Source organism: Notolepis coatsorum (assembly GCF_963971535.1).
Source record: "Notolepis coatsorum genome assembly, chromosome: 2".
Lineage (NCBI taxonomy): Eukaryota > Metazoa > Chordata > Actinopteri > Aulopiformes > Paralepididae > Notolepis > Notolepis coatsorum.
In genome coordinates this window covers 175,479,820-175,504,692 of record NC_140166.1, presented here as the reverse complement: position 1 = coordinate 175,504,692, position 24,873 = coordinate 175,479,820, and the positions used below count along the sequence as shown (strand labels likewise).

The 24,873-nt window shown below is 40.9% G+C and overlaps 2 protein-coding genes across 3 annotated transcripts in view; one reads left to right on the top strand and one right to left on the bottom strand.

Annotated features, from left to right (window-relative positions):
* The window catches only part of cyfip1 (cytoplasmic FMR1 interacting protein 1), a 104,614-nt gene extending 88,155 nt beyond the window's left edge, over positions 1–16,459 (top strand). For both annotated transcript variants that reach the window (XM_084308022.1, XM_084308021.1), the window contains exons 24-31: positions 1,584–1,727; positions 2,775–2,865; positions 6,550–6,680; positions 8,403–8,475; positions 8,574–8,668; positions 9,754–9,992; positions 10,562–10,709; positions 15,775–16,459. In XM_084308022.1, the coding sequence (XP_084164148.1) occupies positions 1,584–1,727; positions 2,775–2,865; positions 6,550–6,680; positions 8,403–8,475; positions 8,574–8,668; positions 9,754–9,992; positions 10,562–10,709; positions 15,775–15,939 (1,086 nt within the window). In that variant the 3' untranslated portion in view covers positions 15,940–16,459. The remainder of the gene's footprint in view (positions 1–1,583; positions 1,728–2,774; positions 2,866–6,549; positions 6,681–8,402; positions 8,476–8,573; positions 8,669–9,753; positions 9,993–10,561; positions 10,710–15,774) is intronic.
* A 136-nt stretch (positions 16,460–16,595) lies between these two features.
* LOC311223251 (magnesium transporter NIPA2-like) overlaps positions 16,596–24,873 on the bottom strand; it is a 42,138-nt gene continuing 33,860 nt past the window's right edge. The window contains 4 exon segments of the mRNA XM_084308023.1: positions 16,596–17,604; positions 18,017–18,177; positions 23,347–23,437; positions 24,653–24,709. Of these exon segments, the coding sequence (XP_084164149.1) occupies positions 16,952–17,604; positions 18,017–18,177; positions 23,347–23,437; positions 24,653–24,709 (962 nt within the window). The 3' untranslated portion in view covers positions 16,596–16,951.

Sequence of the window (24,873 nt, the reverse complement as noted above, 5' to 3'; positions counted from 1 at the left end):
CGGCTTTTGAAATGATTATACAATTTGTCAGACACATTTCTCAATCTTTTTTTTAAATCAACATTTTTTTATTTCTTTTTTCTTTTACACATGAAACGAGACTAAACACAATACAGTAATAATAATAAACAAAACTTCACAATACTACAACAATAATAACAACAATTATGACAATAAATAGAAATAATAAAAACATATTATAAACATAAAACCATAATATTATTACCACAGACATTACAAAAGACATTTCACAAAAAAAAACGTCCTTCCCCCATACCCACCCCAGGACCCCTCAGGACCAGCAGCCCGACCCTGCCTCGCCGCTACATTTCTCAATCTCAAGGTCTAACGGATCATCGATTTACATGGGAATTATTACAGAGATTATATCGAAATTGACAATTTTTTTTTAGAAGATGGGACTGATAAGCTGGGAACTTGACTTCTATATTCTACTGTTTTCTCCTTTTTTACCCTTTCCAACGTTTGGTGTGCCGTCTAGATTATTTCCCATGTGAAAAGGTGGGGTTGAAAGTGGATTTCCTCACGCCGTCAGAGACGCTGATATTTTGGACACTATGTCCTCGGGGATATTGGGTTGCTCAGCCTCGCTGCCACCTCTAATAAAATGACCACCTTGGTTGAACTCATCCCTCTCTTTATCAGACTCCAACTGCTTTCATCACGTTGGTGCCTGAGCAGCTGCTTCAATGGGAAGATCAATCAATCTAATCAATTTCTTTTCCTGCAGATGACTCCTCTAGTTTTTCTTTTAGAAATACCCACATAGCCTTTGAAGTAGTCTGGATTTTGTGGTTGCGAGATTCAATGTCTAAGTAGGCGTAGAGTGCTACTTCTAAGGGGGCTGGCTGATATGGATGAAATATAAAAATAATGACTAATAGTTGTTTTTAATAATAGTTCTTATTTTTCAATGTAACGATATTTGACAGACATGTTATTGCTCCCCCCAGAACAAATGACACTATGAAGTGTCTCTTTGATGCCATTTTCTTTTGTAACAAATAACAAACCTCCATTCGTCCACTTTCCATCGTAAAATGTTTTATAATAAATGCTGCATTGTTCAGTTTCTGATACAGAGAGGGAGAGAAAGATTCAGACAGACAAACAGGAGACAAGACTCATATAGACATGTTGACATGGATAGTCTTCTTCCCATCGAATAAGATGGAAAGCGTGTGGTCTCCACATGAATCATCACTCACTCCACTCATGAGAGAGAGGGAGACGACACAAACTGAAACACAAAGGGCTGGGAGCTTGTCAATTTAATTTATTGTAAGAATGCATTCCTTTTGTGTGAATCAATAAACCTATACCGGTATCCTGTATACCTCCCTGCCCTTTGTGTTTCAGTTTGTGTTGGCTCTCGCTCATATGAGTGAAGAGGGTGATGATTCATGTGGGGACTGCACACCCTTTCCTTCTTATTCGATGGGAAGAAAGCTATCCATGGCAACAGGTCTATGAGTCTTGTCTCCTGTTTGTCTGTCTCTCTTGAGAATAGGAGGCTATCCATGTCAACATGTCTATAACAGACTCTTTCTCTGTCTCCGCAGGCCCTGAACCTGGCATACAGCAGCATATACGGCTTCTATAGGAACTTCCTGGGCCCTCCACACATCAAGGCCATGTGCAGGCTGCTGGGCTATCAGGGGATCGCTGTGGTGATGGAGGAGTTGTTGAAGGTGGTCAAAAGCCTGGTGAGGACAGTGGGTTTGATGGACAAAAATGTATATTATAAGGCGGCTGGGTAGCGCAGCGGACTAAGCGTCTGTCTACCACTGCAGAGACACTGGTATCAAATCCGGCTGTCGGCGGTCCCTCCGGCTTGGGCGGTCGTCATACTGACAACAATTGGCAGTGTCAGCGGGTGGGAAGCCGGTGGGTGGTATTCTGGTCGTTGTAAACAGCGACTCCTACAGGTCGGTCAGGGCGCCTGCACAGCAAGGGAAGGAACTGGGTAAGGTAGTGTGATCCTCCCACACGTTACACTTCCCCAGTGAGAGTCCTCGCTGCCAGGTGAAAAGAGGCTGCTGGCTGTCTCCTATGTATCGGAGGAAGCATCCGATAGACTTCAGGGCTCCCTAGACCAACCAGTGGGGGGCACATGCGTGCAACGACCAGGAAGGGGAGGGGGGGGGGAATTGGCATAACGACTAAAATTGTGATGGGAGGAAAAATACAGAAAAAACAGGAGAAAAAGTGGATCAAAAATGTATATTATATACTGTATTATATATATTTGTTATTAATTAATATCACATATCCCAAGGCGCTAAATAGTTTTGCACATTTGTTTGGATTGGCAGTTATCGAGAGTTAAGTTTGAATATCTCCTCCCGTAATGTCATCAGAGGACACTGAATCCTTGTGTTGTGTTAGTTACAGCTCAATGAAATGATGTGGATGAAAAAACAAGAGAAGGATGGCAATTTTTTCATCTACATAATTTAATTGAGCTGTAATTAAAACACAAGGATTCAGTGTCCTCTGGTGACATCATGGGATGAGATATTCAAACTCTTGAGATAAGTAAATTACTCTCTAGGCAAAACTCTTGACACTAACTCTGCAAACTGATCTCAGGCACCACCTGAGCAGTGGAGGAAAGAACATAATCTGTTTAGAAAGATTTTCCTCATATCTTCCAACTCCTTATCTTACTGATGTTTCATTACTGAGGAAACTAGTCTTTTATCACCTGCTGGTCATTATTTTAACTTTCAACCTCTTCTTCTTCCACATAGCTTCAAGGAACAATAATGCAGTATGTGAAGACTCTGATGGAGGTGATGCCCAAGATCTGCCGTCTCCCCCGCCACGAGTATGGCTCCCCAGGTGGGTGAAGTTTTGTCAAGATCACAACTGAAGTTTGAAAACTTAAAAACGAGTTACCATATGGTTCTTTGTCTTGAGGTACTTCAGTTTGACTTTTATTTGTCATAATGTAGGTTAACGCGGGGTCAACGGCACAATGAAATGTGTTTGAAGAGAAACGGGTCAGCTCAGCAGTAAAAGCACTATCCGCAATGGAGCGCTAGTCTTATAAAGATAAAAACATTAGAGGAAAAAAACGTCTGGGCAACACAACATAGTAGTAAATCCCCCAGAGGGGTGCTTTAATGAAGTCTTCTCTGCCTAGGAACAAAGGACATAATGTGTGAGTTCTAGACTAACCTGGCGTCTGGCTGTGAGAAGCCTCCCTTTATTTGGGTGCTGATGGGGCTTGATGAGCTCCTGGTGTGGGGAACTGGCTACCAGCTGTAGGTGCCTCCAGACCCTCTGCTGTGTGGCTCTGTGACCTGGTGAATCCCTCATCGCAATATATATATGTATATAAATTAAATGTGCCAAAAGGTTATATGTGACATAAGTTAAATATAAAGTATAACACTATACACATATGAAACTGAGGATTTGTGTATAAAGTGTCAAATGGAATGGGGAAAAAGGAATGAAATGAGGTAACATAACTATAGCACTATATGTGAAAATGGGATCAGTGCGAAAAAGTAAAATGAAGTGCAGCAGTCCAGGTTCAACAGCAGCAGTGTTGGTTTGATTTTATATAAATGTTGTATAAAAATTGCAGGTTTATGAGTTTATAGGCCCGATGGTAAAAAAAACAGTGCAGCCCTGCTCCTGTATCGTCTGCCAGACAGTAACGGGGAGAACAGACTGGGCGGCTGTGGTTCTTAACACATTGAGTGCCAACGACGAGATTAGTCGTCTTAACTCGCCATGCGTTGAGTGCCAATGACGAGTTCTCGTTATTTTATCGTTATTTCTTTTATTAGCAATATCCATTTTCATTTTTCATCCATCCAGCCTGACGTTATCATTGGGAATGGCTCTGAGCTCGCAGGGCTCGAAATTAACATTTTTACTTGGTAGCACCAGGCCATGTGAGCGGATCGGCGCAGGCGTGAAATCCGCTCTTCGCTCTAGACGGCTTGTTCCGCTCCGCTAATCACTCATGTTGACCCCGCCCCCAAGTCGCTCTCCGCTCGCTCACCTTGAATCGAGCGCTCCCCGCTCCACATCGCTCTGCAGATTTTTTGGAGCATGGTGTAAATTAGCTCAAACTACAACAGTCTACACCCCCTGGGCCCCTTAACAATTGTTTGTATTGAGCCGTATTGTAATTGTACCCATTCTGCAATGTTAAATAACGTTGTTTATCCATTCACTAGCTCTACTAAGCGATGATAGCTAGCCTAGCCACAATGCTATGGTCGCGGCCATTCACGTTAGCATGTAAGCTAACGACAACAACAATGGCGGCATATACTTTTGTCTAACAGGATGTGAGTGACGGTTCACCCTTCTCATTGGTTGAAAATGGCCTTCATGTTTGTACATCGCCATCTGTTGCTTTGGCATTGTACTACATGTATATTACATCAGTGTTAAACCACTGTGAGCGGCCCGGAGCGGATTGGAGCGGAGGAGAACTCTCGCTCCGGACGTCGCGCCAACCCATTTTAAAACCCACTCCGCCGCTCACGTCAAAACCACCCGCTCCACTCCCCGCGCCGCTCACGCGCCGCACCGCTCACATGCACTGGGTAGCACTGGTGCTCCCAACTTCAAAAAGTTGGGAGCACCAGCAAAAATTTAGGAGCACCCACCAAAATGTAAGGAGCACCAACAATATATATGTAATATATTTTTTATTGATAAAAAAACGACAATATAACAGTACTGTAATGCAGTAAAACAGTGAAAGTAGCCTTAAACTATAGTGTAGACCTAGTAGTGTAGCCTATAGTGTAGACTAGGCATGTGCCGGTATGACATTTTGAGGGTACGATAACCTTGGTAAAAAATACCACGGTTTCACGGTATTCGGTACATAAAAAAAATCCCCCATTGAACAAAACGTATTACAGTGCACAATAAGCTTTTCTGTAAGTGTTATTTATGAATGTGTGAAGACTGTCTGTATTACACACAGAGGGAACTGTCTGACCACTTTCAAACTAAGTACAGAATATAAAATACTTCCAAATAAACTTTCATGATTATTAATATGTAGGCTACATGTAAAAAGGGCATTTTGCTAATGTAATCTACTTGCAAATATGTATGTTATATAGCCTAGTACTATTCTTACTGGATTAAACTTTGGATTCATCTTTTGTGGTGGCTCAACATAATTCACACACGGAACTATGTGTTGGGGATAATGGTTCCGCACGGACCATATTGTTTGTTACATTGCTGTCGGCAAACTAGCTCAGTGTCAACAGAGTGTTGATGTTAGCTGCTAGCTGGCTACCCGAATCCACAACAGCCAGGCAGCCAACCGTACAAAATACAGTCTCAGCCAATCACATCGATTTGTACAGTTAGTTAGCTCCCCTCCATTGTAACCTCATTCCCAGTTTTGTCTCCTCCGTGAGCACAACAGCTAGCTAACGTTAGCCACAGCTGCAAAAACGAACGTTTATTTGAAAACTATTTATAAATCAGCCGAAAAATTACAACGTGTTTTGTGTATTCCACTAAAGGGCTATTATCGCGGAATTTCTCTGAAATTACTAGAACTCTCTGAAACTATACTCGTATTCAAAACGGTATGAAACGGAAATGTACCAATGAAAAAACAATCCGTTTCGTACATGTTGACTGCAAGCAAGTCATTGATAAGCGAGGGGTGTTTTAGACCCATAGCCATAATTTAAGATATAGTTTAAGCGTTCGCAAATATCCCCGACCTCCCATTGACTTAAGTGAGGAAGGGGTTATCTGGTCAAAGAGGCACGGCACTGAGTGTGTTAATGATGCCGTGGGCCTTCTGCAGGCACCGCTGATGAAAGATATCCTAGATGGCCTGGGAGTCTGTTGCCAGTCATGTGCTGTGCCACCTCCACTACTCTCTGTTGTGACTTACAGCTGTGGGCAGAACAGAACAGGAACTCACTGTCAAAGTTGTCATAGTAACCCATGCAAGAACATAGATTTGTTTTCTTTTTTTAAGAAGCCCATCTGTCACCCTGCACCTGCAAATAATTTCTGTCCATCTAAAAACATTTGCACCAGTGTTTTGAGATATTGGAAGCATAAATTGTTCACTTCACTTAGCAATGCTAGTGGAAATCAATCAGGGATGTGAAGCATATCTAATTAAACATAGTCACTTGCCTCCAGCTCAGAATACTTTGTCAAAGATAAGCACCATCTGGTTCATTTTCCAAGATGTGGAATATATGCCAAAATATATTTAAAAAGAAAATGTTTTAGAGACATTGATGTTGATCATAAAAGAGAAATAAACGTTGCACATGAGGTCCCTTGTGGGTACACTCTGTTTGAAAGAAGAGAGACCTGTGGAGATCACAGATTAGCCCTACCAGCACAGTAGCACACACCACCAGTGGTGGAAATGCCTGGTAATAAATGCAATCTTTGCAAAGGAATACCTGCCCCAATACACGAGTGATAGGAGAGAGCTATTTCTAGGTTTCTTAAGTACTGAAAGAGTTGTTGACGGCGAGGCTGTGTCCCTTTCTTATCCAGGTATCCTGGAGTTCTTCCACCACCAGCTGAAGGACATCGTGGAGTATGCAGAGCTCAAGACCGTGTGCTTCCAGAACCTGAGGGAAGTGGGCAACGCCATGCTCTTCTGTCTGCTGAGTGAGCAGAGTCTGGTATGGACCTCGATTAACCCTTTCACTACCACACTACCAAAGGGTTAACCCTTTCACTGCGACAATACAGAATGTGCCATACAACAAAGGGCCTTTCACTACCACACTACAGACGGTTAGCCCTTTCACTACCACACTACAGACTGTTAACAGTGTGGTAGTGAAAGGGCTAACCTTCTGTAGTGTGGTAGTGAAAGGGTTAAATAGAATCTCCTATCAGACATACCTGGTGCCTGGAAATCCAGTGTCATTGTGACCAGCTCAAATATCTACATAGACTATGCCCGGCCAAATGCAACATGTTTTGGTATTTTTTGGTATATAGTGGTACCTGGTCAGTAACATGTGTCTCCCAGTCCCTTCGCTCTGCAGTAAACGGATATTTTCTTCTGGTATCCCTTCCCACTTGATCCAATCAGGAGAGAGTAGCCTAGATTTTTTTTTTTTACTTAATTCAAGAAATCTTGCCAAGCCAAATTAGCTTACTGCACTGATTTTACTTGTTTCAAGGGCACATTTGCTTAAATTTTTTTTTTATTTCTTATTTGTCAGGCCTTTTTTTTATCTACTTTTTCTCCTCCTTTTTTCTGTGATTTTCCTCCCCATCCCAATTTTACCTCTCGTGCCAATTCTCCCTCCCCTGTCTTGAACGTTGCTCGCATATGCCCCCCACTGGTCGGTTGTAGGGAGGATAGAAGCCTTGCATCACGTGTCCCCTCCGATACACGTGGAGGCAGCCTGTCACATCTTTTCACCTGCCAGCGCGGACTCTCATTGGCGAGGTGTAACGTGTGGGAGGCTCACACTACCCCCGCCATTTCCTGTCTCTGCTGTGCAGGTGTCCCCCAACCGACCCGTAGGAGTCGCTGTCCACACGTCCAGATTACCACGCCAATGAGTTAGCATGACGGCCGGCCCAAGCCGGAGGCAACGCCGACAGCCGGAGTCGAACCCGGTGTCTCTTGCATTGGTGACAAGCGCAATGTCCGCTGCGCCACCCAGCCGCCCTTGTCAGGCCATTTTTGCAGTGTGGAGTTCTCTCCTGGTTGGATAAAGTGGGTACGTACAGGATACCAGAGATATCAGTGATGGCTGTCGGGAGTGCAGAGCTATTATTTTGAACACGTAGACCACTTATTCTAACAAACAAAAAAATACCACTTGCAGCACCTTTTTAAGTAATTTCAGCAATTAATGTGTAGATTTTTTTTGTGTGGACAGCATCTAGATAGCATGTTAAACATTCATTCTGTGTAATGGGTAGAGAAGTCAAGTTTCCAGCTCATCACTGCCATCTTCTGTCAATGGATGGTATAACAACCACAGTATTCTCCCTTTCAACACCAGCCTTCCAATACAAACATGTACAATTATGGTTAGACGTTTTGGCATGGCAGCTCTTGTTATCGTGTTGATTATCTACTATTTCAATTTTTAAATTTTTAATTAAAAATAACTGAAAAAGACTTGTTTAGATTAGATTCAAATGTATTGACATCGTACAGCACAAGTGCAGTACACGGTACAACTACACAATGTTTCTTAGAGATAATCACCAAATCCAGGGCTGGGCAATAATGTAGGAAATTATTATCTGTAGTTTGATAATTTTGCCAGGAGCTTTAACCAGGACGCAAGTCAGATGTGTTGTCAAATTTAAGAATGTGCATTCAGACATCCCCTTGTTTTAACCCCCGCCCCCCATATATATATTTTCTGTAGTCCCAGGAGGAAGTTTGTGATCTGCTACATGCTGCACCATTCCAGAACATTCTCCCCAGAGTCCACGTCAAAGGTAAACACTAACGGCTCCATGTATCCGTAAACGCAACCTAAGAAAGTGTGTGTGTTTTGTGTTTCGGGGGTAAATCAGTCTTTCCCTCTCGTTGGCAGAGGGCGAGCGTCTGGATGCCAAGATGAAGCGCCTGGAGGCCAAGTACACAGCGCTGCACTTGGTTCCACTGATCGAGCGTCTCGGTACACCGCAGGTAGGCCTGTTCTAGGAGCCTCCGCTGTCATTATGTGAGCGGCATGATTATCACTAATGATGAATCAGAAATGCACCAAGCAAGGTGATGATATAATGATGATAACAATATTTATATTAACAACGCAGGTACAGTAATCACAGTCAAAAAGCAGCAAATACAAATCCCAGACATAAATGAAAACTCAAGTAATAAAAGAACAAAATAACAATCATATTCTTATTATTTTCTGTGGTTCTAATTATTTTCTGTGATTCTAATTGACCTATCTCAGTGTTTCCCATTAATTACCTAGTCCCGCCACAGTTGTATAATGAACCGAAAAAGATCAATTCTATTAAAAAAATAAATATATAATATATATATATATTTTTTTTACTTTTTATTTTTTTAAATATAAAGTTTGCCAATAGGGATGTATCAGTAGTATTGGCAGTGGTAGTAGTCGTAATAGTAATCCAGTATATTTTTTTATTTTCTAAAAAAATAAACCAGTTCAACACAGGTAACCACTTTTGATTAATTTCTTTGATGGCTCAAATGTATGCTCTAGTCCAGTGGTTCCCAAACCTCTCCTCGAGGCACCCCAGCCATTCCATGTATTTGTTCAATTCCACCACCAGCACACCTGATTCAACTAATAAAGGGCTAGTTAAATTGAATCAGATGTGCTGGTGGTGGAATTTAACAAATACATTGAACGGCTGGGGTGCTTCGAGGAGAGGATTGGGAAGCACTAGTCTAGTCGATTTTGTGTTTTGAGCACAAAGTTCATCATAGATCTAGCCTCTTTATTTTGCTCGCAAAAGTGCACCAGATTGATGCATTTAACTTTAAAATGTACAAAAAAAACACCCCTAGAGGGGCCGAGGTTCACCCACCACAGTCTCACAAAATCCTGTGGGAAACACTGCTATCTTAAACCCCGCCCTCTTTTCTTGATCCTCCAATCACAACGGTTGCCATCCTCGGGACAACGTTTTTTTCAACGGTTGCGATTGGAGGATCAAGAAAGGAGGGCGGTGGTTTGAGATCGGTCAGTTGAGCTGTCGCCAACTTGATGCCCTTGACTCTCTCACTTGTAGCAAATCGCCATCGCTCGGGAGGGAGACCTGTTGACCAAAGAGCGTCTGTGCTGCGGTCTGTCCATGTTCGAAGTCATCCTCACCCGCGTACGAGGCTTCCTGGATGACCCCATCTGGCGCGGCCCGTTGCCCAGCAACGGCGTGATGCACGTGGACGAGTGCGTGGAGTTCCATCGTCTCTGGAGTGCCATGCAGTTTGTTTACTGCATCCCAGTAGGGGCCCACGAGTTCACTGTGGAGTGAGTGCAGTACACAACGTTTCTCTTTTAGATAATCGAGATCCAGGGCTGGGCAATAATAGAGGACATTATTTCCCACAATGATAAGGAATGATATTCACCGCAATATCAAAATAAAAACTCTTTAACTTTCACATTTTTGGTGCTGATTTAATTTGCACATAATCTCACACACATCCCAAAACTCTTAACAGATTTGCTGTGTTAATTACAGCTCAATGAAATTATAAAGTAGCAGTCCCTAATTAAGGATATTTTTTCATCTACATCATTTCATGGAGCTGTAATTAACACAACACAAGGAATCAGTGTTCAGCTAATGCCATCATGGGTGGCCATATTCAAGCTCATTCACTCTCAATAGCTGAATGTGATATATAAGAGAATTTTTTATTTTTTTGGTGAAGTGCCCCTTTAACTTTTGCTTATCAAAAGAGAGATTCTACAATTAAAATAAGCAATAATTTCATTAAATTATTGCCCAGCCAAAATCAAATCCATATGGTCTAAAATGATAGTGTACTGTTGCGATAACTGACCTGTGCACCCTTCACACACTCATTCTCTAGGCAGTGCTTTGGAGACGGCCTTCACTGGGCAGGCTGCATGATCATCGCCCTCCTGGGTCAACAGAGACGCTTCGACATCCTGGACTTCAGCTACCACCTCCTCAAGGTGCAGAAACACGATGGCAAGGATGAGATCATCAAGAGCGTGGTGAGTCTAGAGGGAGGGGTCAACAGGTGCTGTCATTAACAAGTCCCTGAGTCATTATAGCACTAGTCATTATAGCACTAGTCATTATTATAGCACTAGTCATTATAGCGCTAGTCATTATAGCACTAGTCATTATAGCACTAGTCATTATAGCGCTAGTCATTATTATAGCACGAGTCATTATAGCACGAGTCATTATAGCACTAGTCAGTATAGCACTAGTCATTATAGCACTGCTAGTCATTATAACACTAGTCATTATAGCACTAGTCAGTATAGCACTAGTCATTATAGCACTCGTCATTATTATAGCACTAGTCATTATAGCGCTAGTCAGTATAGCACTAGTCAGTCAGTATAGCACTAGTCAGTATAGCACTAGTCAGTCAGTATAGCACTAGTCAGTATAGCACTCGTCATTATAGCACTAGTCAGTCAGTATAGCACTAGTCAGTATAGCACTAGTCATTATATCACTAGATTCATTATAGCACTAGTCATTATATCACTAGTCAGTATAGCACTAGATTCATTATAGCACTAGTCATTATATCACTACTAGTCATTATAGCACTAGTCAGTCAGTATAGCACTCGTCATTATAGCACTAGTCAGTATAGCACTAGTCAGTCATTATAGCACTAGTCAGTATAGCACTAGTCATTATATCACTAGATTCATTATAGCACTAGTCATTATATCACTAGTCAGTATAGCACTAGATTCATTATAGCACTAGTCATTATATCACTACTAGTCATTATAGCACTAGTCATTATAGCACTAGTCAGTATAGCACTAGTCATTATATCACTAGTCAGTATAGCACTAGTCATTATATTACTACTAGTCATTATAGCACTAGTCATTATATCACTACTAGTCATTATATCACTAGATTCATTATAGCACTAGTCATTATATCACTAGTCAGTATAGCACTAGATTCATTATAGCACTAGTCATTATATTACTACTAGTCATTATAGCACTAGATTCAGTATAGCACTAGTCATTATAGCACTAGATTCAGTATAGCACTAGTCATTATATCACTAGATTCATTATAGCACTAGTCATTATAGCACTAGTCATTATAGCACTAGATTCATTATAGCACTAGTCAGTATAGCACTAGTCATTATAGCACTCGTCATTATTATAGCACTAGTCATTATAGCGCTAGTCAGTATAGCACTAGTCAGTCAGTATAGCACTAGTCAGTATAGCACTAGTCAGTCAGTATAGCACTAGTCAGTATAGCACTCGTCATTATAGCACTAGTCAGTCAGTATAGCACTAGTCAGTATAGCACTAGTCATTATATCACTAGATTCATTATAGCACTAGTCATTATATCACTAGTCAGTATAGCACTAGATTCATTATAGCACTAGTCATTATATCACTACTAGTCATTATAGCACTAGTCAGTCAGTATAGCACTCGTCATTATAGCACTAGTCAGTATAGCACTAGTCAGTCATTATAGCACTAGTCAGTATAGCACTAGTCATTATATCACTAGATTCATTATAGCACTAGTCATTATATCACTAGTCAGTATAGCACTAGATTCATTATAGCACTAGTCATTATATCACTACTAGTCATTATAGCACTAGTCATTATAGCACTAGTCAGTATAGCACTAGTCATTATATCACTAGTCAGTATAGCACTAGTCATTATATTACTACTAGTCATTATAGCACTAGTCATTATATCACTACTAGTCATTATATCACTAGATTCATTATAGCACTAGTCATTATATCACTAGTCAGTATAGCACTAGATTCATTATAGCACTAGATTCATTATAGCACTAACGGAACGTAGGCCAAATGCGTCCACATTTTTATAGGATTCTATCACATTTTCATAACAATAGCACCCTGCGCCGTTTTCATTGAGGTTTCTTACAAATTAACGATGCTCTATGTTGTCCTTTATATGCCGATTATCATTAGAATCTTAAATTGTACCATATGTCCCCCTTTAGACAACATATGTAACGCTACCAGCGCACTTTTGTTAAGATAATTAGTTGGCCATTCTCGGTCGCTATACCGAGGTCGCAGTATCGTTTAACGCTGTTCAGATCGCGTCGGAGAATATAGACACATCCCAGTGACCTGCGACCTGTGCTAACGCTCTTGGGAAATGCAGTGTTGTAGTTCTCAACATTTTCAGCCTTTAATTTTAAACCAATGCTGCCATCTACTGACAACAAAAAAGTGTTGTCTAATCGTCACCTTGAGAGCCACTTCCGTATACAGGACGCCCCAAACCCATTCTAGAGATTCCCACTTTTTGCTGGGAGTGGGGCGTGGCCGTATTTGGTCCCAGACAATAAGAGTGGCCGCGATTGGTCACCGTGACGTTAGTCATTATATCAATAGATTCATTATAGCACTAGTCATTATATCACTAGTCATTATATCACTAGTCATTATAGCACTGGTCATTATAGCACTAGTCATTATATCACTAGTCATTATAGCACTGGTCATTATAGCACTAGTCATTATAGCACTAGTCATTATAGCACTGGTCATTATAGCACTAGTCATTATAGCACTAGTCATTATAGCACTAGTCATTATAGCACTAGTCATTATAGCACTAGTCATTATAGCACTAGATTCAGTATAGCACTAGTCATTATATCACTAGTAGTCATTATAGCACTAGATTCAGTATAGCACTAGTCATTATATCACTAGTCATTATAGCACTAGTCATTATAGCACTAGTCATTATATAGCACTAGTCATTATATCACTAGTCATTATAGCACTAGTCATTATATCACTAGTCATTATATCACTAGTCATTATATCACTAGATTCATTATAGCACTAGTCATTATATCACTAGTCATTATAGCACTAGTCATTATATCACTAGATTCATTATATCACTAGATTCATTATATCACTAGATTCATTATAGCACTAGATATTATATCACTAGTCATTATATCACTAGTCATTATATCACTAGATTCATTATAGCATTAGTCATTATATCACTAGTCATTATATCACTAGGTTCATTATAGCACTAGTCATTATATCACTAGATTAATTATAGCACTAGTCATTATATCACTAGATTCATTATAGCACTAGTCATTAGATCACTAGTCATTATAGCACTAGAGTTATAACATTAGAGTTCTGCTCGCCCTGACACTTCAGTTAGTAGATAGTTGTACAGTGGTAAAAAAATGAAAAAGCAAGATATTTTCTAGGCGGGCATGTCTGCTCTTTATTATATAGGACAGTGAGTGACAGGAAATCGGGGGTAGAGAGAAGGGGGATGACATGCAGCAAAGGTCTTAGGCTGGATTCAAACCCAGGATGTTGCCACCACATGGTGCTCCGTAGCGAGGTGAGCCACCAGGACAAATAGTGGGAAAGGAAAGTCAAAACGGGTATCCTGTTTATGTTAACAGGTAAAATTCCAATTTGATTCACTTTGTTATACAATAAGTAAGTACGACAATGTTCAATCGTTTCATTTCTATGCATTATTCCCCATTTAACTCAATTTAGTCTAATCAAATCAATGATGTTTTTTCTCATACATTTCTCTTTGATAAAACAAGTGATTTCACATTGTGAGCCTATTGAAACTACATTTAAAAAAAGTTATTCCATTTTATTAAGTAGGTTTTATTTATAAAGCACATTTAAAACACATTTAATTGAAAAACGACTCCACAGTGCACACAAAGTAGATTCCAGTGAGCCTCAGTCAGCTTGTACTGACTTTGACTATTATTATTGGTTTGTGGCCAACTAGCCAGAGCTAGTATGAAGAAGAGCATGGATTGTGCTGAGAAAGGACTGTTACCTATCATCATCTGTAAACAAGTTAGGCTTCCAAAAATATATATTTTTTTACAGTTCATCTCAGTTTAGTGAATATGTAATGAATATGGGATTGGAACTCGGCCAAGGTACTATAATACCGTATGTCATAAACTGTCAACAAGGTGTATTTTGTGGGGCTGTGCACTTATTTTTATTTTCCTCTTTGTAGTTATAATGGTTATTCGACTGGCTCCATGAAAATCTCTTGTCTGCCCTCAGCTTGTCCTTAGTGTCATCTGTGATCACACTCTAGTCTACTGGAACTTCTACAATGGTCCCCGAATTGTCGTCTTTGATATAAAATGTATTTACTGTGTAAAATAGCTTGTTTTGTCAAAGCCACCAGGAAGAAATGTAAATAGTGCACTTATATAACGCTTTTATCTAAATCGTGTTACAATTTGTTCCTCACATTTTACCCATTCACTCACACTTTCACATGCCAACCTGCTCATCAGGAGTAGTTAGGGGTTAAGTGTCTTGCTCAAGGACACTTCGACACGCTGCCTGGGAGAAGCGGGATTCGAACCGGGAACCTCCGGATTACCAGATGACTGCTACCTCCTGAGCCACTGTTGCCCCTTATGTACAAGATGAACAGTTCATTTGATTTTAACTTAATTCCAATTTGATTAATTGAAAAGAGGAATAATGCATAGAGAAATAAAATTATTAAGAACATTCAGTATCACTGATGGCCATATTCAATCTCAATTGCTCTCAATAACTGTCAAACTAAATTAATGTGTTCAGGCAGGATGGTCATTTTGAGCTCTTGTGTTTACTAGCCATCAAGTTGACAAACACTATTGCATCATAAGAAAGGTAAACCAAAGTCTGGTGAAGAAAATGCAGGACATTAACAGGTCAACGATATTCACTCTAAAGAACTACAATAGCAAATGTCCCTAACTGACCATCCTTATTGTTGAAATACAAATGAGTGTGCAACCGGGTCTGACTTAACTAGGTTATTTTATTGACATTTTGTTATTTCCTTGTTACGATATATGGGGTTTCTCCATTTCTTTATAAAAAAAAAAGCTTTGGATGTAGGTAATGAAGTCCCAAATTTTTGTCTTGTCATAGTGCCATTTGGTATCTATATTAAGAGAATATTATATGATCAAATGTCCTTTGATTGAAAATGCAACAAAAACAAGCCTCTTTCTCTCCTTTAGCCACTGAAGAAGATGGTGGACAGAATCAGGAAATTCCAAGTTCTCAACGACGAAATCTTTGCCATTCTGAACAAGTACCTGAAGCCCGGAGACGGCGAAAACATGCCGGTGGAACACGTCCGATGCTTCCAGCCACCTATCCACCAATCCCTCGCCAGCAACTGAGCTTCTTCTCTCACCGTCCAGATCTCTTGGACCGGCAATAAAACAGTTCCCGGATAGGTGGTGTCATTCACTCCTATCAGACCAACCAGAAATATTCCTTTCACTTTAGGTGTTCAGCAGCAATGGACCACGATTAAGTTGGGCCACATTTTTATCTGTAAGAATTAATTTTGTATTCACTTGTGCCTTATGAAAAATGAATAGCTTTTTGTGATAAACTCTACTTTTGTGTTTTATACTTATGGAAAGCTATAGATCAGGGGAGGGGAAATTACTTTTATCAACTATTTAAGGGTTTGTTGCAGTGGTGGAACATGAAATGGTAGCTTATTTTAAGTGGGGGTGAACGTAAAAATTTATTTTCTATACTGTCAAACATATGCTATGCATGCTAAACTTAACATTTTAAAAAGGAAATCTGAGAAGTAACAAGTTCTTCCACATGTTAAGCTTTTATTCACTGTGCCTTGTGTTTCAAATGTTTTAATCATTTTAATTCAATAAATATGTAACAAATCTGTTGGTTGATCTTGAGCGCTTTTTATGTAAACGATACAAAAAAGGTTCATGGTGACGCCCCAACAATTGTTACTTTCAAGTATCACGAGAACACAAACCTTAGTGACTGTCCCATATTTTATAGCCACTCAGCAGGGCCTCATCTCATTAAAACGACAATTTATCTAGATTTATCGAACGAAAGTCAGTGCAGATATATCTGTACATAATATAACAAAAAGGCTTCCAAAAAGAACAAAAACAAACTCAGACTATATACAGGGCTACAGAGGAATGAAATAAAGTTCTAACTGTATACAAGTCAAGTTGAGAAAAATAAGGCAAATTAAAACGATAAGTACAATCGATTGGTCCATCCAAGTCAATATTCCCCTAAAGCTGATTGTCTTAAGGTTTTTTTTATTTTATTAGTTTTTTTTAAAGACCGGGTCCAGCCACGAACGCCGCAGTTCTGTAGCCAGTATGGTGCTGCAAACTAGTTCCCTTCATGACCCTATGAGCTCGTGATTGCACCGTTCCTTCTGGAAACGCTATCGAAAGGCAAGCCCACTTCCCTCTCCTCCATGTCCTCTGCGCAGTCGTTGTGTAGCAGTTCGTAGCTGCTGCTGTGTGAAGCCGCGCCGTTGGCCGTCGGCCTCTCCTCCTTCCTGGTGGCCATGGACACGGCCAGGGCGGCCAGGCTGACGCTGACGTCCTTGAAGGCGTGGAGCAGGAAGATGCCCACGATGATGGTGAGGAAGCCGCTGAGGGTCCCGATGACATCGGCGGCGCCCATGTGCTCCCACTCCTTGAAGAGGATGGCGGAGCAGGTGAGCACGGACGTGGTGAAGAACACGTAGTAGATGGGGGTCACCAGGGAGGTGTTGAAGATGTCCAGGGCCTTGTTCAGGTAGTTTATCTGCGTGCTGATGCAGGCCAGCAGGCCGAGGAGCAGGACCCACGCCAGGGGGTTTCCCGCCACATGACTCCCGGCGATGGCTTCCTTGATGGCGATGCCCAGTCCCTTCACACAAGACACCGACAGCGCCCCGATCACCGAGCAGATGGTGATGTACACCAGGATGTTGGTCTGACCGTGGCGGGGACCCACGATGAAGATGAAGATGAGAGCCACAATGATAACTAGAGTGGCAAAGAGCAAGAAGCCTACGGAGAGATGGAGGGGGGTTAGCTTAGTTTATATGAAAGTCATGAAATACCAATGAAGTGGAAATGCTTGGTCAAACATCGAGCCATATCTCTTTCCCAAAAGGTGCTACATAGATTAGAAAGACCTGAATTGGTATACGGTAACAGTAATGAGTGACTACAAATACCATTATTATAATGAGGACACACAGTGTCATAGATGCAAAGCATTCATTCTGCCTTCCAGGCTCTTGATTGAACTAAAAATCATGTATGTAAGCTGCCACTAGGGGCAGAGTGGTTAACCATGAGTGAATGAGTTTGTGATATTGCTGGTCTATGAGGTGCTTCACATCTAAAAATATTAGCTTGGATGAATTTTCCGCTTGCTGCTCTGATCTACTTTGTAGTAAGTATATATTTATTTTACCTGGGTCCACCAGCTTCCTGGACATGTGTTCAAGGCTGCTGATTTCCTCCTCTTTGGGAGCGTGGATTACCATGGTAGTGGAGCCCAGAATACTGAGCAGGCAGCCAAGCTTCCCATGCAGGTTCAACCGCTCCGTCAGGAAGTACGAGGAGAGGACCGCACTGCAACAACAACACCACCACCGCGTACCATCAGTTACTTCTCCTCACAGACAGTACTGCAACTAGGGTGCCCACCAGTCCCACGGGACAGTCCCGATAATGTCCCGCGTCCAACTCCAACAGAACAATGTCCCGCAATTCAAAGATCATAATAATAATTATTATTATTTTTAAAAAAAGTTAATTGAATGCCTCACTCCAATTAAGTGTGTCAGTGTCACTCGAGTGAGCCAGAAGAAACACGCACCCCTGCAGGGCCAGCCATGTATAGGTCTAATACAGAGTGACAGCCAATGAAATGGGTGCATTTGTCACGCTGTCCAAGGTGCAGCTCAACTGCTCTCTCGTGCAGCTCCGTGTTGGCGGCTTGAGTCCCGCTCGGGGCAAAAGCCTGCTCCCTGTCCACCGACCCCTCTGCCGGTGAACACGCACCTCTACCCCCAAATTGCCGTATTTACGCGTCGACTTTAATAAACGGCACGGCTCAAATACTTGACATACCGGAAAGACAGTTGCGCTGTCTTTACACTGCTAATAATACACCATGACTCCGGCGAGACGCAGATGATGATGCGCCACCACCGTGAACCAGCGAGGGACCGAAGCTGTCCAGAAAACCGTGAGAGAAGCTCGCCACCTCGCCCGCCACTGCCCCCACAGACACCGGGTCCGGTAGAGCCGGTCTAGGCTACAGAGTGGAGCGAGAGCCTCGCCGAGCCAGCCAGCCAGGGCACGTTTAATGCGTGAGGGGAAAGACATTTGATTTCTTTTTAAACGCAGGCTGCGTGTTCTCATTAGATTAACCCTTTCAGTGCCCACGACGACAAATATCGTTTTATTAGCGATCTGAATTCATATTTCATCAACCGAGTCTCCCATTGGTACACCAGCCCCTACAGGAGCTCAGATTGGAAAAAAGCGCCCCCTATCGTCTATCCCTGTGTAACTGCAGGTCAGTCGCTTAGACCTGGGATCTGTAGATCTCTGGGGGGGGGGAGCCAACTGGCTCCTTGTGCTGGCGAGCAGTCTGCTCAAGAGGGATCTGCTCGCGGGATGGAAATCAGCCTGGAATATATATTTACAGCAGCCAATAATCAATCAATAAGCGTGATCGATATTTGGAATGGCGATCAGGAATTGGAATACTCTTTTTGGAGAACATCTGATCTAAGGTAAGGAGTCTGTCACCAGTCTTGGGGTAATCGGAGCTGTATTTGCGGAGATATCAGCGTGTCCCCTATGTGTGATGTGGCTGTTTGGCTGTGATCGCCGATGAGGAAATAAGAGAATCGATTTTTCAGCTCGCGTCTATAGCGAGCCATTCTGAAGAAGGTGTGTTCACACAGAAACGTCATGATTTCAGGCTGCCAATAAATTTGAAGAACCTGGAGTGCGTGCCTGGACTTGTTTCCCTATTTTTTATGTTGGTTTCTATTCCCATTTCCATGTTTAGATACAGGCCTGTCGGGGGTTATTATCTCAAGTAGAAATCTGCCTTTTGTGCTGTAATGGCCTATTAAGTTCCCCCCCCCAGGAGTGACCATTGTGCAGCATCAGCTGCAGTGCCGTTGATAGGGGCAACATGTACAGATAAAGTAAACAGCACATTTTTAAAGGAACCATCCACCTTTAAATCAAACATGAGCTTAAGTCTGCAGAGACACCAACACCATGCATTGGTCTGGCACAGGGCTGTCTCCATTTCCCAAAATATCACATCATTTGGATATTTTGTTGGCAGCTCCATGGTGATAGAGGAGAGGGACGGACGGACATATAACGCAGTTCAGGACATGTGTTGGACGTATCGTTATATCTCCCCTTGTTTGTCTCCAACAGCGTCAAAATGGATAAAATACAAATGAAAAGCATTCTATTGTAAAGGTAGCATGATGCAAGTGTGCTTAACCCTTTCACTACAGAAGGTTAACCCTTTCACTAACACACTACATACGGTTAACAGTGTAGTGTGGTAGTGAAAGGGTTAACCTTCTGTAGTGTGGTAGTGAAAGGGTTAAGGTGGTTACTATTACTTTCGGCTCGCCTCGAAAACAAGCGAGAGTAGACGATTGCAGCCGGGGGATGAGTCAGAAAGTCGAACACTTCGGAGTTGACTGTAGCCTAGTCTCGCATGGCAGATATCGTGTTCACGTTCCCACACACAGCTGAATAATTCTGTTTTGCATCAATATATATACACTGTATATTGAGGCAAAACAGAATTATATATATATTATATATATATATATATATATATATATGCTAAACAGAATTATTCAGCAGACGCTTTATCATGCAAGATGTGTGCAATGAGATATAAACCTATATTAGGGCTGGGCGATATGGCCTAAAAATAAAATCCCAGATTATTATTTTTTTAAATCAGATTTATGATTTTAATCGATTTTTTTCTCTTGAAAACTAGAAACGCCAAGGAAATCATTCAAATAACCTTTGTTTTTATTTGACACAAATAAATGATCAAACCAAGATGAATGTCCCTATTGGGATTGAAGTGCAAACTTCACTTACATTTTTTTTTAAATAATAATATATATATATATATATATATATATAATATAAATAGTTACTCTTGATCAAACAAAAATGAACGTCCCTATTGGTATTAATAGTGCAATAACATGCTTTTTCACCAAACTTAAAACAAATAAAATGTGCCTCTTGATCATCAAACAAGAATGAATTTCCCTATTGGGATTAATAAAGTGCAAATCTAACTTTCACCAAACATCACTTTTTGTAAAATAAAATGTGACTCTTAAATAGTTTTTTTTTTTTTGGAAAATCGATCGTAAATCATTCATTCGAATTAAATCGATAATATCAATTAATCGCCCAGCCCTAACCTATATTATAGTTTTGGCTAATTATAATTGAGAGCACTGATAATGTTTGGCCAGCTAATTATCCTTTGGATTTTATGTGGGGGGTATAATGAGAACAGGTAGAAATACTATAACACTAGGGGTGTAACGATGCACGATTTGAATATGTTAGATCGATAATCTAAATTTATCAGAAAAAAAAAAAGATTTAATGTTTTTTTTTGTGTGTATTGTTTTTATTGACCTATAGTCTATTCATGCTGAGTGAATCAGTTCCCCCAGCCACATTTGTGTATTCAAAAAATGTATCGAAAATGTATCGAATCGTGGTCAAATGAAGAGATTTCATGATGCATTGAATCGTTGCCTGAATAATCGTAATCGACATTAATCGTTGTGAGGTCGCATCGTTACACCCCTATATAACACTCACTCATTCACACAAATTTATATGAATCAAGTCTTCATTTATTATTATTATTGGATACAGGAGTTTATGTACCAAGAGCTTCTGCAATTAACTTTGCCATTATATTTGGTTCAGGGGGTTGATACTGTTATTTTGATATAAACTCCATTGCAGAATTATTAACTCATTCAGCGCCAGACCCGAGGATAGTCGGGTTAACTCGCCAGTGGTTGAGCGCCATACCCGAGTATAGTCAGGTTTTCATCGTTATTTCTTTTATTCGATTTTTTTTAATTAATTTCTGGCTCACGGACCTCTGCGTTACCATAGGAAATCATTCTGAGATCGCTAGAGTGCAATACCGGATGCATCCTGCTAGGTGGCAGTATCGCCCACCCTTTGAAACCTTATTGCACACTGTGTGTTACATTTAAACCGCTCCGGGCGCAGAATTTTGGACCAGGCAAGTCTAGCGGTTCACCCGATCACATTGGAACGTGTCCATTGCCACTCGATGCATGTGTTGTGCCGGATTATGTTGGGGACCCAATGGACACCAATACTGGAAATAGCGATCAGACAATTGGAATATTCTTTTTGGGATACCTCCTAGTAAAGGTACGGACTATATAACATCAATCCTACTTTGATCCAACCATGATTTCACATCGATCGCAACAATCATAATATGTAACATACTCCAAAACGTATGCCGTTGCCGACAATCAAAGCATCAACCCCCCCCCCCCCCTTTCATGCATTCATGATGAAACATAATACCCATTATATACCTTTGATTTGGAAATAATAGCGTGTCCAGGCGAACAACGCTTTTAGCAAAATTCACGTATTGCTCCATAGCGCCGTTTTCAGGAATTAACCAGGAAACGATACAATATTCACCACGGTATAACACGCGAACGTATACATGAAAATGTATTCTTTTTCACATGTTGAACGATGGATAGTTGATGTCAAATGAGCCATAGTATTGTCTCCATAGCTATAATATAGAATATAGATATAGCCCTGCAAACACCGCCACGCATCCCTATCTCTTAAAGAGGTGGCCCATTGAGTACAAGGATGGCTTACACCGCTGGTGTCCAAAGTGTTAAGACAGCATTTATGAGGAATGTGTAAAGCGTTCAATTGTGAATGTCAGTACTCTGATAAAAATAATTTGGTGTCTGTCTGACAGTTCATGAAGTTTATCTTGGAATAATGGTGGATAAGATAACGTTATTTGAAGAAGCTCTTGGTACACAAACTCCAATAATAATAATAAATGAGACGTCTATCTGATCAGATAGAGCAGAGCAAGTATTTTCCCATCATGCATTGCGTCGAGTAGTCAGTTGAGAGGTACTGCGTTGCCTAGCCCTGAAGACTGCGCGTGCCTTGCTCCTGTGAGATTTCCGCGCCTCGCCTAGTCAGATTTCCAGAGCAAGTCGGACGACATTCTAACCGTCATGCAATGCACTTGGCAAGGCGGTAGTCAAAACTGCGCAGGCCTAGCCAATCTCAAACAAGCCTAATATTCTTAATGAAACTGTTCACAACGATAGTTTATCTAGAGTAGCCGTGTCATGATTTCTGGAAAGAGACGCTTCTGTTTTCAAATGTAGTTTTTGGACAAAAGAAGGCCCATTTAAACCCATCTAAAATATTCATCTGCTTCCCAACTCTATGGGCAAGTCATTATGGGTAGTATAGTAGTCTAACCCAGGAAGACACCTCAATGGAAAAACAAGATTTGTTTTTTTCTGGGTCATCAGTGAGAGTCCTCAGAGGTTGAACAATCAATCATGAAAGGTTTAAAAAGGCATGCATGTTGCCCTTACTGATGAAAAGCTCTCTCTCATTTATAATGAAGTGAAATTAATAAAGTTGACAGTTAAGTGTGTAACGTACCTGACGAGCACGCTGAGAGCTCCCAGAGGGGTGACTAGAGTAGCAGGAGCAAATGCATAAGCTGCAAAATTGGCTGCCTCCCCGGCGCCCACTGGAAGGGAAGAAAGTGAATGATGTTAACCACAAGACAGCAAGGCTGAACAATAATATCCAATTGATTTTGCAATAGAAAAACAATATCCATATTGCAAATAATTTACATGCATTACTATACGAGATAAAGTGAGTGTGTCAGACATACTGGGTATTTACCAGAATAAATCCAATGGGAAAAGGAGTAATGCCAAGGGGTATTTTATTACAAGTTATATCACTATTATAAATAAATAAAGAATTCAATGATATTTTCTACACATTGGGTTGTGGTGCCATTAGGGGCCATGTGGTAGGGTATGTAGCAGTGGCGTTGTCAATACCTGAAGATCACACAGGGCACGGGTCTGTTGGAGTTGGCAGTGCTGTTTGGGGGGGCCGTTATGGGCCATGTGATACATTCATAGTGTGTAATTCCATAGTACAAGTATTTATAGGCATGTTAGACTTTCTTTTGGCAATGGGATTGAGTTTCTTCATTGAGCATGTATCCTTATCATTAGGGCACAAGTATCTTACGTTTTATTATATATATATTTTTTCATCATTCAGGCCTAGATATTAGTGTATAGTATTTTTGGGTCAGATACCAATATTTACAATGTGGGAGGAAAAGTAACGATAACCAGTGTGTGTTTTGGAAATTACGTAAAATATATAACTAATTTCCTTATGAAGACAAGACAGTCACAGTAAGTGTAAACACGGATTGGGTTTTTTAATTTATTTTTTTGATATTTGTTATGGCATTTTCTGCTTTATTGTAGATAGGACAGTTTGGAAATTGGGAGAGCGGGAGAGATGGGGAGTACATGCAGCACATGTCCTGGCCTGGATTCAAACCCAGGACCCTGTGGTTACGTGGTGCGCCACCGGGGAGCCCCGATGGATTGGTTTTCTATATAAAATCATATTCATGGCCCTCTTAATTTATTTCATTATTTCTTTTATAAACTTAGTCTAAATGTGAAACTACGTGACTGTACCAAAATAGTATGTATGGTGCTTATTTTCGTTGGTCTGGGAAATACCAATATACTATCATCCAATAATATTAGTGTACACGAATACATTCATCTAACCCTGATAGGATTAGACATGACAGCACAATGAAGCAAAACATTTAATTTAACATGTTGATAAATTTGACAGTAGTGCCCTTTTGTGAGTAAAAACATTCCCATTGTTCTTTTCAAAGTGACTCAGTACTTACTTGATAATAAGCCAGCCCACCATAGCCACTCCTTCAGATAGGCATGACCTCCCTGGCCTAGAAGAATGAAACATTGTACATTATGTAGACATGACTTCACTGCCATCAGAGACGAGAGTATTTTATTTGTTGTGGTGTCATGCATGCATGCTCTGGTGGGTAAAATACACTTGGTCAGCAGCAGCAGAGTGATATTTTCTTAGTTTGGGTAATGTTCATAT